The sequence below is a fragment of the Adiantum capillus-veneris genome, chromosome 9 (assembly GCF_014529385.1).
Source record: "Adiantum capillus-veneris isolate H3 chromosome 9, ASM1452938v2, whole genome shotgun sequence".
In the NCBI taxonomy this organism is placed as follows: Eukaryota; Viridiplantae; Streptophyta; class Polypodiopsida; order Polypodiales; family Pteridaceae; genus Adiantum; species Adiantum capillus-veneris.
In genome coordinates this window covers 38,470,598-38,486,312 of record NC_140939.1, presented here as the reverse complement: position 1 = coordinate 38,486,312, position 15,715 = coordinate 38,470,598, and the positions used below count along the sequence as shown (strand labels likewise).

At 45.5% G+C, this 15,715-nt stretch overlaps 1 protein-coding gene across 1 annotated transcript in view; it reads left to right on the top strand.

Moving 5' to 3' along the window:
- Positions 1-15,291, top strand: part of LOC147450367 (proteasome subunit beta type-5-A-like) — a 93,328-nt gene extending 78,037 nt beyond the window's left edge. The window contains exons 6-7 of the mRNA XM_086519617.1: positions 14,752-14,852; positions 14,927-15,291. Coding sequence (XP_086375743.1) covers positions 14,752-14,852; positions 14,927-15,051 — 226 coding nt within the window. The 3' untranslated portion in view covers positions 15,052-15,291. The remainder of the gene's footprint in view (positions 1-14,751; positions 14,853-14,926) is intronic.
- Positions 15,292-15,715: the final 424 nt, after the last annotated feature.

The window sequence follows — 15,715 nt, the reverse complement described above, 5'->3', positions numbered from 1 at the left end:
GCCTGACACCAAATCTATCGCATGGTCCTCGGGTCCCTCTGTCGGTAATTGAGACGGTTATGAATCGGAAAAACAGTCACTATACTGTTGTAAAAACATTGACCTTTCTTTATCTAGCACAGATAAATCTGATTCATCACAATCTGACACTTCACGTGCAAAAACCAAGCACGCAGAAAGATGCTTTTTCATTACAGAAGTAATAGCAGAAGGTGATACAGTGGGAATAGACTCCCCTTTAAGCTTTACATCCAAAATGTGAGTCTTTCCCCTGCTCTGTACAATGATCTTTTTGTTGTAGGCATCCATGATTTCCTGTACACGAAATAACCAAGGAATACCTAACAACACATCACATCCGTCCAATGGCATGATGTAAAATTCTTCAACATCTACATAGGACTGGATATGTAGACGCAACTTTCCAATGATGGGTGTCACAGCCTCTGTATGGCCAGGACATGCCAAACCTGCCTCTGCTGTATACCCCATCTCTTCAGGTCTGATTTCCAACTTCGAAGCCAATTCTGGGGAAATGAAGTTGGCTTTGGCACCTGGATCAAAGAAGATAAGCACTGTTTGATCCCTGACCTTTCCCCATGCTCTGCAAAGCTCACTTGCATCTAAATTTGGCTTGTCGCCCACCATATCTGGCACTAGACCAGCCATGGGCTTCTTTCCTTTCTTGTCTTCCTTGTCATCAGAATCAGCTGGCTTTTCTTTGTAGGACAATTGTAAGCAATGTGGCCAGGCTGCTCGCATATAAAGCATTTGTTCTCTGTCCTCAGGACCTTCTTTTGCTCTTCTGACTTGCGAGGAAAACGTCTTTTCCATTTCTTTGTTGGTCCCTTTTTTGATTCAGCTGTAGCTTTATCCTTCCCTGCGTTGGCTGACTCCTGAGTCCCTTTAGGAGCCTCATTGGGAACGTGCTTCTTGGCTGAATTTTTCTTGCCTGATCCTGCCTTGACGCCAGTGTTAAATTCACAATCTTCTCCCTTGAGCAAACCATTGCCAGTGTTTGCTACCTCGATGAGCTGCGTCAAAGTAGTGACTTTGGTCTTTGTGCAGTACTTTCTCAATCCTTTGGGTAGGCCACAACAGTATTTTTCAATCTGTTCTGTCAATGGCACAAACCTATAGGAAGTTACTGGAAGTAGAGCTTTCCAAAACTTCCGATTGTAATCATCCAGATTTCTGGAAGTGGCACCATTTAGCTGGTGCCATTTTGTCATGACATTTGCTTCGAAATCATCAGATAACCATGCTGCTGCAAAAATCTGCTTGAAGTAAATCCATGTGGACGGAGCTTGCCCTTGAAGCAATAAAGTTGTCCACCATTGTCCCGCATTCCCTGTCAAGAAAGTGGCTGCCTTGCGGACCTTTGAAGCCTTTGTAAAGTTTCCCCCTGCATAGGCCTTGTCAAACTGCTGGAGGAATGAGAGAGCCTTCTTCCTGTCATCAAACCCTGTAAAGGTCGTGAATGACACACCTTTGCCACCTTCTTTGTACGGAGTTGGCCTCTTCAGCGGCGTTAGATTGTCATATGGAAGTGACTGAAACATGGGAACACTATTAGGGTTCATGTGTGTTCCCTGACCGCTATTAAGTTGACCTGGAAATGCCATATTTGGCTGCTGATTTGTAATTCCAGCCATACCAAAATTTGCCTGTGGCATCCCAAATTGGCCCTGAGTGCTCTGAAACCCTGGTAGCATGCCCGTGACACCATACATGGGGTTAGGCATCATCGTTTGAGCACTCCCGAACACTGTTCCTGGCGTGTAAAACTGATTTCCAGGTGCATGACCAGCCATGCTCTGGAATACCGATCCACCTCCAAAATAGCCAGGGTGTACTGAAGGTGGTGGGAAGACCTGTTGCATAGCCTGTAGGTTGCTTCCCTGCCCATTAGAACCAGCTATAGGCTGCTGAAAGGTGGCGGGCTGAACTGGTACAGCTTGCAAGATTGGCATCTCAGCCACCTGTTGTTGCACCTTAGGCACAGGTTGTGGAGACTGCATATTCTCCGTTAAGTGTACAGGTGTTTCCATTGACTGTGCAGTATGAATCACCTGTGCTCGTGCCTTAACAGGCTTTTGAATATGATCGAGTGACCCAACTTGCTGAGACGGAACAGGAGGTTGCAGAAAGGCTAAAAACCTCGGGTTCTGCATTACTTGTGTGAACATAGCCACTGCAGTAGCCAACTGGGTCCTGAATATATCATCATCTTTTTGTGGTGGTCTTGAGGACTCACCCACTTCATGCGTCTGTTGACCCTGTGAAGAGGAAACCTCTTCAGTCACATCATCTGGTCTGTCAGCCATAATTGCAATTCCCTGTGTCTGGTCTATGATCCCCTGTGTCTTCAAGCCCAACCTGACCAAGGCTCACTTCTATGGGAAAAAGTGATTTAATCCCGTCGATGGAACCATGAAACCGGCCTGTTCAATCCAAAAAGGGCGGTAGATAGACTTTAAACTTAAACCTTATTTGCTTTCACCCATTTAACTTGTCGTCCACTTTACCTGTACTTTCAAGACACAAAAAAGGGGAGAGGGATACAGGCTGCTAGATTGCACCTGTATGAGTAGACCGACACCACATTGGCCCCCAACTTAGGCGCCCCTTTCGGTATTTCTTTATTGTTCAAAAGAGGGAATAAACGCTGTGGATCCCTACAAGCTGCCCCGCACAAACTTGGCTGAATTTCAACTGTTCCGGCCCGATTTCGGCAACATAATTGTACTAGGACCCTTCACAGTCAATATTCCCACGCATTGACTGACTTTCCCGACGCATCCGGGCACTTTGCAAAACCTGGCGAGAATCTGCAGCACGCTGAATTCTCTGTTTTCAGCCCCGGAAATGCGCCAGATCACCTGTACAGCGGTCCCCTCGCGTCCCCGAACCTCCTGGGGTAGGGACCGTTTAGGGCCAAAACCCTAAACCTGCAAAAATACACAACAGGCTGTAATTTACTGTTTCGGGCTCCGTTTCGCGTGCCGGTCGCATCCGTAGCAAGTCCTCGAGCTCCCGCATCTGTAGGGCTACTTGCCCTTTGAATCGGTCGAGATTTCTGTCGTGAAACCTCTCCGAATTCACCTGTACCTGCGGGGGATTAGCTGCTAGCTAATCCAGTACCTGTGCAAGAGGCTCTTGCCTCGGCAATCGCGCATGAACCCACACAACTGTACATTGGTCAAATGAAGAGCCCACTAGTGGGGCATAACATACTGCCATAGGGGAGAGAGAGGGCAGTGCGTAGCGTGCAGGGCATCACTCCTGGCACCGCACTGTACATAGGAGGCTAAGCAAGCACTCCATAGCTCTTAACTTGTGACAAAAAGTGAAAATGAGCCTCTTTGCTCTTCAAATTCAGCGCTGCCTTCTCTTGCATGAGGAAAGTGCACCAGAAGGTGCCACTTGGCACATTTATAAGCATTTTCCCGTTTCGGGGTTGCCGCCTAAAAATCCCCGAACCGGTCGCCCAGTTGACTTCACGGTAGAGTAAGAAAATGTTCTCCTTGTCATTCCGGAGGTAATGACGCAAACACATTTTCAAGTCCCAAAATAGCAGTTCCCTAAATTTTAGGAGATGCTGCCATTGTATCTTTCTAGGTTATCTGACCCTCTTTGTACACTGCGGCCACATCCAGAACTGAATTGTAGCCTCTGTAGCAAAGGATTCCACTTTGGCTAGTCAATGACCCCACTTTGGCTAACCATAGTCCTTGTCCAACCTTAGTGCTCTCTTGCCCTCAGGCCTAGACTCCCTCTGGACAGTTTTACACTAGCTATGCAATGCAGGGCAGTTAGATTTCCCGAGGGGTGTTTCCAAAAAGTGAAAGTAAATAAATAATAAGAAAGAAATCAACAAAAATGATAGATAGTAGTCACACGCTGGTGACACTACGTACTAGGAACACACATCTAGCACATGTACAAAATCGACAGTCACATCACACGACATCACAGGACATCACCAGACATCACAGGACATCACATGACATTCAACATTCATTCGGATCTTAGACCATGATTTATCGGCAATGTAGCTAGCAATCACATCTAGGTCCAATCGGGATCTCATCGATGTCCGATTGATTAACCCCTATTGCAACCATGTCTATTCGAGATCAATTAGACCAAAATGCTGGAGTCATTTCGGTTATCAGTTCCTGCACTCACTAGAAGTCAAGAACAAATTAGTATCATTATCAAGAATTCCATTTCATAAAGTCATCCAGCTGAATACTGTCAGCTCTCAGTATCCCTGAAGCTCAAAGAGACAAACTCATAAATCTGGGGTCTCTGTCTGAGACAATCGTCTCAGACGCGCCATGTAATCGGAAAATCATCGTGATCATTCTGTGTTGTCGGGAGATCAAAAATGAAATCCATTTCAATACTTTTCGAGGGGCGGGTGGGTATGGGTAAAGGTTGTAACAATCCCTGTGCCTTATGCTTGTCAAACTTGACCTTCTGGTATACCAAGCAACTGCGCACAAACTCTTCCACATCCTTTTTTGAGTCTCGGCCCAAACAAGTATCTCTCTACCCCCTTCATGGTGGTAGCAATGCCGCGGTGACCCGCAAAAGGTGGACAGTGGCATTCAGTCATAACCTTATCCCTCAACGGTTGTGTAACGCACAACATAGTCTTTTTCATCCAGTAGCCTTCCCGAAGGGAGTATCCAGCTACTGTCTCCCCATCTCGTATTCGTGTGAAAATATCTGCAAAATCTGTATCTGTGGCATACTGATCGACCATATCCTCGAAGCTCCTATGATGTATCGCGGAAACAGCCAGAACCAACGGTTTCCGAGACAAAGCATCTGCCACCACATTCTTCTGTCCCTACACATGGACAATCTGGAAGTGGAACTGTGACAAGATGTTCGCCCACCGCATCTGCTTTTCCGAAAGCTGCTTCTGTGACAAGAAGTAGCGGAAACTCTGATGGTCTGTAAAGACAGTAAAATCCGCTCCGAGTAGGTAATGGCGCCACTGAGTAAGAGCATGGATAACTGCCAAAAGCTCTTTCTCATAGATCTGTGCTCTCATCTCCGGCCTAGAGAACAAACGGCTTTCGTAAGCTATGACATGGCCTTCTTGCACAAGACCGCACCCAGACTACGACCACAAGCATGACAATATACTTCAAATGACTTCTGCAAGTCCGGCAAAGTCAAAATAGGTCCCGTAGTCAATTTCTCTTTCAATGTCCGAAAGGCAGTCACCTCTGTGGGTCCCCACAGAAAAGGTACTCCTTTCTGTGTCAAGGTATGCAAAGGGGAAGCAACCTCTGCAAACTTTCGTATGAACCGCTTGTAGTACGAACACAGTCCCAAGAAGCTTCTAACTTCATGGACATTCCTCAAATCGGGCCAATCACGGATAGTCTCTATCTTGGCCGGGTCCATTTGCACTCCTGTTGCTGACACAATGTGTCCCAAAAAGTGTATCTTTGGTAGGAAAAATTCACTTTTCTTTGCATTAATCACTAACATGTGATTTCGTAATGCCTGAAAGACTTGAAGCAGATGATCTCTGTGTTCTGCCTCATTCTTGGAGAAAACAATGATGTCATCAAAGAAAGTGCCAACAAATAGCCTGTACTCTCGAAAAATCCTGTCCATCATCCGGTTAAATGTCACAGGAGCATTGGTTAAGCCAAAAGGCATCAACAAAAACTCAAATAACCCAAAAGTCGTCCGAAAAGCTGTCTAGTAGACATCTCCTGGCGCTATCGTGATCTGATGATATCCACTCTTCAAGTCAATCCTGCTAAAGCACGAGGATCCCGGTAACCTGTCGAGTATATCATCGATCCTAGGAGTCGGAAATCTGTTCTTGATGGTGATTTCGTTGAGAGTGCTATAATCGATGCACATTCTCCAAGATCCGTCATTCTTCAAAACCAACAACACTGGAGAGCAATACGGTGAAGTACTAGGCTGGACAAGACCCTTTTCCAAGAGGTCTTTCACTGGGTTCATAATCTTTTCATTCTGTACTCGGCTCACACTGTAGGGTGGCCGATTCGATGGCGTGCTTCGAGGTATCAGATTAATGGTTTGATCTTCAGGCCCTCTGAAAAGCAATCTGCATGAGTGTGGAGAAAAATCTTGGCGTTCTTTTGATCAGGTCAAAACATTTCAACTTTTATCCATCGTTCAGTTCTCTCCCAAAAGAATGAGTAAGAAACTGAAGTTCATCAAGTACACTCTCTAAGCCCTTCATTTATCAAAGTCGCTTTCTCGGCCCGGTAGTCAGCCACGGCGTAGTTCTTGTGGTACCAAGGGATCCTGAGTAGAACGTCACTCATGTGCCCTGAACACCCCTGTCATTGCAAATGAAGTTTGCCAATGCTCGGTGTAATGGCAACATCCCATCCGGGTGCCAGTCGAACTACCTTCGCCTGTGGCGTCAGTGTGTCGGGCATAATTTCCAAATCGAGCCGCCAATTCCAAGTGAAAAGAAGTTGGCCTTGCCTCCTTCAAAAGAGCTTCCTGATCCTTCACTTTGCCCCAAAAGCGGCAAAGTTTGTACTTTCATTCATTAGATTCGGTGCAGGTTCCACGCCATGTGGTACCAGTTTTGCTTTTCTATCTGCCTTTTCTGCCACTTTCCTCAGCTGCTCTCGAACTCTCAGGCCTGTCGTCGTCTTTATCATTCTGTTCTTTCTGTGCCTTTCTAGGGCACTTCGCGGAGATATGTCCATGTTCCGCGCATCCAAAGCACTTCCCCTCTCTGATGAAGCGAGCTCTCTCCTCAGGAGTAAGCTTGGGTCGTGCATCCTTTTTCTCGGGGTTGCTCTTTTTCTTTCTACTTTCATTCCCAGAAGTCTGTTCGGCTTGTTGTGTCATGGCCTCATCTATGGGGTAGGTCAGACTGCCACAGTGAATGGCAAAGCCCCGCTTCGCATGACTCATCAACTCCTGAATAGAAGCTGACTTCTGTTCCAAGCAGTGATCTCGGATCTCTATAGGTAGGCCCAAGGTAAACCGCTCAATCTGTTCTCTGAACGAGATCTTCTTGAATGAAGAGGCGGGTAGAAAAGAGCTCTAGAATCTTTCACAATAAGCATTGATTGTATCTTTCTTGGTCATCCGAAGATGGTTCCAAGCAGGTCGTATATCTCGTTCTATTCTTGCGTCAACCAAGAAGAAATAAAAAGCTTCTTAAATTTCAGCCATTTAACTGGCGTAGTCTTGTTTAAAAGAAGCGTGGACCATCAAGTACGTCCTCCCGCGAAAGCGATGTCAAACTGCTGTATAAAAGACAAAGCCTTCGAAGCATCTGAGTATCCTGAAAAGTATCAAACTTGATCGAGTGGCCACCTTCGTTAAACTCTCGGACTTTCTTGCTTTTATCTTCGAGAAAGTCATACTGGTTAGCTTTGTAAAAATTCTTCTTGTTCGCATAAAAGTTTCCGTTGTCAGAGTCTGAACTGGCCGTAGACGAGTCCTCTGTAGAAGTGTCACTCACTGAGCGAGACTTAGACTTCCTTGCCTTTTTCTTGCCCTTTCCGAAGTGTTGTTTCTTGCTTCGCTTTTTGCTTTTCCTGTCTTCTTCGCTCGAGTCTGAAGAGCTAGAAGAACTGTTAGAAGAAGAAGAAGAAGAACTGGGTAGGTCTTTAAACTTACGCGCTTCTTCAATTTCTTTGCCTTGTCAAATGTCGACCGACGACCCAAATATCCCGGGAAGTTAGTGCCTTTCTTCTGCATGTCGAAAAGCTGAGCAATCCGCGCATCAACCACGTTCTCCAGTTCCTTCTCCGTATATTTCTTGGAGGCAGAAGGTTTCTTGAGAGCGGGTTTTGGGAGTGGTGTGGTGGTTCTTTGCTACTCCATCTGTACCTCTTCCAAAGAGGTCTGGTTCATATATTTTGCCATCTTCGGGTCCTTGGCAAAATTGAGCATCATCTTTGCTGCATCGCCAATCAATTGACGACGCTCCATCTCTCTTTGCTTCGCCTGAGTAGGCCGAGGCGGGCCATACTCTCTGTCTGAATCTTCGTTGTGATCCCAGCCCGCATCTCCAGATGCAGAGGGAGTCGACTGATCATTGCCTGAAGTCATAGGTGCCGCGGAAAAAAAATAATTCGGGGATCGGATTTCCCGTAGAAGAGAAATCGGCCGTGCTCTGATACCACTGTAATAGACTTGGACACTCCAAGTCAAGAATCAACCGCGACAACACCAAAATAACCACTTCAAAACAATTCACAGATCACAATAGATTTGCACTGGCCCGGCGGAGTTCCGTGCCTAGAGATATTGGCCCCAAAGAATGGCGCCCCTTTCGGTATTTCTTTTTATATTAATCAGATCAAAGTACAAGAGAGTGGCTAGGGTTTCACTCTTAGACTCTGCGTCCAGATGCTCTGAGAAGTGAGGCCCTCACCACTAATTTAAAGGTTACAAGGGATGCCCAAAAGCAGAGCCTCAAAAGCTTTTAAAAATAAAAAGCATTAGTTCTCTCTCTCTCTCTCTCTCTCTCTCTCTCTCTCTCTCTCTCTCTCTCTCTTAGAGAGTCTTTTTTTAAAATAAAAAAAGCAAGTTCTTTCTCTTTCTCATGGCGTAGAGAAAAAGCAAGATTCGCGTCGCTTGTCATTTTTTTTATTTTTTTTAGCCTCCGCGATTTTCGGAAATTAGGGTTTCTGGCAGAAATTATGGTTTGCAGGAATTTTAGGGTTTCTGGCAGAAATTAGGGTTTCTACTGTCCGCCACGTCATCACTTTGTGACAGGTGTCATCTCTGTCAGATTCTTCACCAGAACCCATGTGTAATCTGGGATTTTTAATGGCTTTATGCCCTGGAAGACAGAGCGATGAAGACGGGAGCGCGCCCTATGCGCGATGTATGAAGGGTTGGAGTGGCTAATAAGCTCGGGATTGGCGCACGGGTATTCTTTCCCAAAAGCTGTGTGCGATGTAAAAAGGATCGGATCCTCCGTAGAAGAAGAATCTTTCTGTGCTCTGATAACACTGTAACAAACTTGGACACTCCAAGTCAAGATTCTACCGCGTCACAACAGAGATTCACTTCAAAACAGTTCACAGTTGCGCTGTACAAAGGATCGGATCCTCCGTAGAAGAAGAATCTTTTTGTTCTCTGATACCACTGGAACAAACTTGGACACTCCAAGTCAAGATTCTACCGCGACACAACAGAGATTCACTTCAAAACAGTTCACAGTTGATTCGACACAGTCTGGCGGAGTTCCGTGCCTAGAGATATTGGGCCCATAGACTGGCGCCCCTTTCGGTATTTCTTTTTGTATTAATCTGTGACTCATAGTACAAGGAGTTGTTGGGGTCTCACTCTCAGACTCTGCGTCCAGATGCTCTGAGAAAGTGAGGCCCACTTATTTATTGGTTACAAGGGATGCCCAAAAGCAGAGCCTCAAAAGCAGTAAGTGAAAGGCCTTCAAAAAATAAAGCAACTATTGCCAAAAGCTGCCAATTTTCAGCGAGCACAAAAATCAGGAATTCCGTACGTTTTGCCACGTCATCAGCTCCGCAAAAAGCGAGATCTCCGTACATTGTGCCACATCACCCTGTCAGTGCGTTTTGCGGCGGAATTTTTGAAAGTCCGTACGGTATGCCACGTCAGCATATCAGCGCGGGTCCCCTTCAGAGTGTGTTTCTGGGGCAATGCCACGTCACCAGTTTGTGACAGCTCAAGGATGGATGCGTAGTTCCCAAGCTCCATCGAGTCCCTTGACTTGAAGATAGGTACAATCGCGGGAATTTGTGTCCAATCATGATAGTGCGGTAGTTCCTAGGCTCCATAGGGTCCCCTGACTTGAAGATAGGTACGATCATGTGTAACAAACTGCTGACGTGTCAAAGCCTAAAGAATGGAGCCAACTTACAGATGCCGGCCGAGGGGCCTAAACCCTAAGAAGAACAAGCAGTAGAAGAAGTGTCACAGAGTGAGGACGTGGTTGCCCGAGTGCAGAAAACCCTAACCCTAATTTCTGCCAGAAACCCTAATTCTGAAAACCCTAACCCTAAAACCTGCAAACCCTAATTTCTGCAAACCCTAATTCTGAAAACCCTAACCCTAAAACCTGCAACCCTAATTTTTGCCAAAAAACCCTAACCCTAACCCTAAGGCAACAGACAAATTCCGAAAATTGCGTTGACATGATGACGTGGCAGGCTGTACGGATTTCCGTAAATTGCGCTGGCAGCTTTTGGCATTGCTTTTTGGACCAGAAGTTTTTGAAAACTTTTTATGTTTATCGGACGAAGCTTTTGAGTTTGAAAGCTTTTCACATAAACTGCTTTTCAGGCCAAGGGCCTTTAAATATGAGGCTAGGGCTCATTCTCTGGCATGCTTCAGTACGAAGGTGCAGAGTCTGGAGTACCAGCTTGTACTTTGATGATGCAATATAAAGAAATACCGAAAGGGGCGCCAAGGTTTGGGGCCAATACTCTCTGGGGTGGAATTCCTCCACTCCGTGTCGCGTGTCGTCTCTCTCTCTCTCTCTCAGTTCAGTTGTTATTGAAGTGCGAAGAGTTTGTTCAGTCTGTTCTTTTCTATTGGCACGTGGTGCCCGCCTTGTGACAGTGGTATCAGAGCATCAGGCGTGTGCTTTTCTGAAAGCATACCGGTCCTACAAAAGAGCAGATAGAGCTTTATTCGAGGATATCTTCGCCCTCCAACCCGGACTTATTAAAGAGCAGACAGAGCTTTATTCGAGGATATCTGTGCCCTCCAACCCGGACTCATTAGCCTCTCCCACCCTCACTTCATCGCGCATCGGGCGCGCTCCCGTCTTCACCGCAGTGTCTTACAGGGCATAAGCGAATTAAGATCACTTGCAAGAGAAGGATCCAGATTTGTTTCAAGTCACTGTTTTTCTCAGAAGCAGTGCTATGCAGATGTTGATTTCTATAGCTACCAAGCAGCATACTCCAAGTACTTGGCAAGCTTTCAAGAAATTTTTTTTGCCCGAAGTTATATGGTTTCTGACATCTTCCTTCAGAGTGCAACTTCTGGCAGAGTGGGGTATCTTGAAATGCTTGCCATGGAAACCCTAGCAGATTATAACTTGAAGTTTCTCGACATCTCCCAGTAGATGTCTCTTCACGAGTAGATGAACTTAGAGAGCGAGTGCGATTACTATCATGGGACTACCATCACTGCCAAAGAAACACTGTTTGTCCAAGAGCTGATGGACCATGCTGTGCTCGGCTATGACCTGATGGAAGAAACCTAACCCTAATTTTTGGTGCATGTTTCAGGATGGAAAGTCAGTCGACTTTTCGAGCTCGATTGATGTCGAGATTGCTTTTTAAGTTTGAGTTCTGTTTGAGCTTGTTTGGTGATCCTGTTTGGAATTTGTTTGAAATGGATGGTATCTGTTTTGAACCTGTTTTGGTTCCGATTTGAATTGTTTGACTCTGGTTTGATACTGGTTTCAATGATTGGTGATTTTACTCCTGGGTGGAGAAGTGAGAAATACTGTTTTGGTATTGTTTGAACCTCGGAACGACGCAGGCCGATGCCTGGGGAGCGTTTGGTTGTATGCTTGTAAAATAATTGTTGGTGTGACTCCCGGCCCGGACCTGGATGGTTATGCGGGAGGAGTATTAAGAAGTCTGAGCAGTGGTTACTCTCAGCACCTCCAAACGACGCAGACTGCGGTCTGGGGGGCGTTTGGTTGTAAAAGGCCTCTATATCTCCCGGCCCGGACCTTTTTAGGTTATGCGGGAGGAGTGATGAGGGAGTCGTTGAATATCTCCCGGCCCGGACCTTGTTAGGTTATGCGGGAGGAGTGTTCATTGGCGGCTTTATGTTTCTATGTCTTGTAACATGCATATGTGAGCATTTGTGTTGCATTGTGATGTGCCAAACAGTGAATATTCCTAATTGGATGAGATTGGTTGGGTATGTAATTTTAGTACATCAAGACACCCGAGGAAGATCAGTATACGGTCTGGGTGTGATGGCTAATTTTACTACGCCGGAATATCAAGAGTTCCGATCTGGACGAAAGGAGACGCTAACTCCTTGATCAAAACAGCCGATAGGAGCAGCCAACTGTAAGAAACCCTAATTGCTGCAAACCCTAATTCTGAAAACCCTAACCCTAAAACCTGCAACCCTAATTTTTGCCAAAAAAACCCTAACCCTAACCCTAAGGCAACAGACAAATTCCGAAAATTGCGCTGACATGATGACGCGGCAGGTTGTACGGATTTCCGTAAATTGCGCTAGCAGCTTTTGGCATTGCTTTTTGGACCAGAAGTTTTTGAAAACTTTTTATGTTTTTTGGACGAGAAGCTTTTGAGTTTGAAAGCTTTTCATATAAACTGCTTTTCAGGCCAAGGGCCTTTAAATATGAGGCTAGGGCTCATTCTCTGGCATGCTTCAGTACGAAGGTGCAGAGTCTGGAGTACCAGCTTGTACTTTGATGATGCAATATAAAGAAATACCGAAAGGGGCGCCAAGGTTTGGGGCCAATACTCTCTGGGTGGAATTCCGCCACTCCGTGTCGCGTGTCGTCTCTCTCTCTCTCTCTCTCTCTCTCTCTCTCTCTCTCTCAGGTCAGTTGTTATTGAAGTGCGAAGAGTTTGTTTAGTCTGTTCTTTTCTATTGGCACGTGGTGCCCGCCTTGTGACATCGTGGACAAAGTCCAAGTATCAGGTAGGCCCTCGCACATGGCACGGTTGAACATCACTGCTAGAAGCTCTGCAAGCAAATCTTTGGCATGTATAAAATGCTCTGCTACCAAGCCATCGTGTTCATATACTCTCCTAGTCTTCATCCTATCAATGGCTTTCTTTATCATCTCGGCAGTAAAGAAAGCATGTGTGTGTGGGCATAGCTCTGGCGGATCTGGAAGTGTGGTATAGGTCAGTATCTCCAAAGATGTATTTTGTACACAGTATATAACCACTTTTTGAGAGAGAGAGAGAGAGAGAGAGAGAGAGAGAGAGAGAGAGAGAGAGAGTTCTATTATCGTCCTCGGAGGTCAAATATGACCTATGGGACCAAATGAACATGTCACATGGTGTGAGTGGAGGTCATAAGTGACTCGATGCTCAAAAATGACTGAAATGAGCGTCGCAATAGAGAGTCCACATCGTGGTTGGGAGAGGAAGGTATGTAGGGAGAGCTCATGGCTGAATATATGGGGAAAAGAAGACCTAATGTGGTCAAAAGCTGAGCACTCAAGTAGTGTGTGGTACTCACTCTCTCGAACTTGATGAGGGCATAAGGTGCAAAGTCGATGAGACTCCTCGCCAGTGCCCCAACGTCCTGTCTCGCAGCGTAGAGAATGGGAGCTAAGACGAATGGAGGCAATGGTGCGGATCGCACTCAATGGAATGGGCTCAAGGATGTAGGGATGGGTTCGGTTACCGCGCTCGGAGAAGAAGAGAGATTTGTAGTTTGGGGCAATGTGTGTGGTGTAATGGCTAAAGCGAGAACCTCCAGATTTCTCCCAAGCCGTGATACATTGGCGTTGTAAGAAGGCCTCATTAACTTGGAGAGAGAGAGAGAGAGAGAGAGAGAGAGAGAGAGAGAGAGAGAGTACCAAGCATGATCTTCCTTGATTAACAAGGGCACCAAACACCGACCCTAGGTTATGAGATAAGCAGACCAAATGGTACACACACAAACACACACACACACATTGAGAGAGATCAAGCATGCTTTTGAGAGTGGGTATTACCTATGCTGAGAGAGAGAGAGAGAGAGAGAGAGAGAGAGAGAGAGAGAGAGAGAGAGAGAGAGAGAGAGAGAGAGAGTATGCTTACCACCTTGATCCTAAGAGAAGTCAAATATCCTAAGTTCAATGGCCCTTATCTCTTCACACCATGCACACTTACCTGCGGAGCTTTCTATTGCAGATTATGTGATGGTGTGCATTGCTATAGTTTCTTGCTCACAATAAAGAGAGAGAGAGATACTTGAGCCAATTGGAAGACCATCAGAGATGCCAAGGGAAATTGCATTCCCAATGTTGAAGCCAATGTCAAATGCAAACACAAACATTTTGATTGATGGTTGGAGATGGATAGAGAGTTGGATCAATGGATGGAGATGGATAGAGTGAGAGAGAGAGGGAGGGAGGGGGAAGGGGTTGTGCTATTTTTGTCAATGGTGCTCCTTGGTGCACATGACTTATGCATGTCATTGTGTCCCTATGGTACACATGGGTGAATCCAATGGGCCATGGGTCCTCTTTTCTTTCCACACTGGCTGTTATTAGTTGAATAGAGAAAGTTATCTACCATAATGAAGAATCGATTGTATAATTAGTATTGCATAGTAAGAACACAAATAAAGCATTCTAAAGTTTGGAGGGAAGGTTTGTACTAGAAGAATGAAGGCCATGTTTTTTTTTTGGCCGCAGCAACACACGGGTCAAATACTAGTGCATATCTATGGCTTGACACTCAAGGATTATGATGAAACTTCTCTTGCGGCGTTTTGTAAATGCATTTTGAAACTTTTAAAACCATGCATGCATGCATGCCCATCTTATCATTCAGTTTGATGCTTGAATGTTTTTGACCAAAGATGGATTGCCTAGTGTGTATTTGAACTTTTCTTACTGAAAGGAGCCGAAGTTTGGGTGTGGATGGTCTTGTCTAGTCAAATGTTGGGTTTTTATATTTATGGTATTTGTTCCGAATAAGGGCACACTTTATGTTGTCTCTAGCCTCTACATTGTCTCTGCCTACCCATGGCATTGATTAAACAGCTAGCGCAACTTGTCAGGTATCGTGAAGACATGTCCATTGAAGAGGCAGCAGAGCTTGCACGAAGAGCTATTTACCATGCGACTTTTCGGGATGGTGCAAGTGGTGGAGTTGCAAGTGGTGAGTGTCTGATGATGCTATGCTCTGTATGCTGTGAAAATGAAGGGCATTCTAATGTTTTTGTTTTCCTACAGTCTACTATGTTGGTCCTGAAGGCTGGAAAAAGCTGTCTGGTGATGATGTGTCGGAGCTTCATTACAAGTACTATCCTGTTGCGGCGCCTGTTGTTGAGCATGAAATGATCGAGGCGAGTGCTTGACTTAGAGGCAGATTTGAGTTTCTACTGTAGTACCGTGAAGTTGATTAGTGGGAACATCCCTTTGAAGTCATCCTCTTCACTTTGCTTATAAGGAACACTTCGGTTATCTACAGTGCTATACGTCGTTCTTGAGCAGCTGAAGAATCTTGTCACATGCTTATTTTCTTGAAGTTTTGCGTTCATCTCTGTGAATTACTTCATAGCAATTTTTGATTAGTACCACAGGCTCGTTCTGTTTTCTGCTTTGCTGTCTTTGCGTTGCTGGTCTGTGCGTTAATGAGACATAAAAGCGATGCTTACAGGGATTGCAACATTCTCTGCTCAAGTAAAAGCTAATTGAAGATGTCAATTCGGTCTTTTGAATAGTCCAGAATTTTCTTTTCAACAGGTCTCGAGTTCCAGACTTGTCGCCGATAGGTTTTTGAGGTCTCTTGGGATTGTTCCTATGACGTTAATTCTCTTTTTCTTCTTCTTCTTCGTCTTTGCATCCTGTTAGCCATCAATTGCATCAAAATGTTGTCTGAATATTCACAAAGTGTAAAAAGGAGATGGTGCCTTGTGATGGGATGATATTGATGGCTATTGGCTCAAGCCGTAAACTGCTTGAGCGAATGCCTAAGGGCCATCTCAAGTTGAGAAGTAAATGATGGCTTCGTCGATCCAT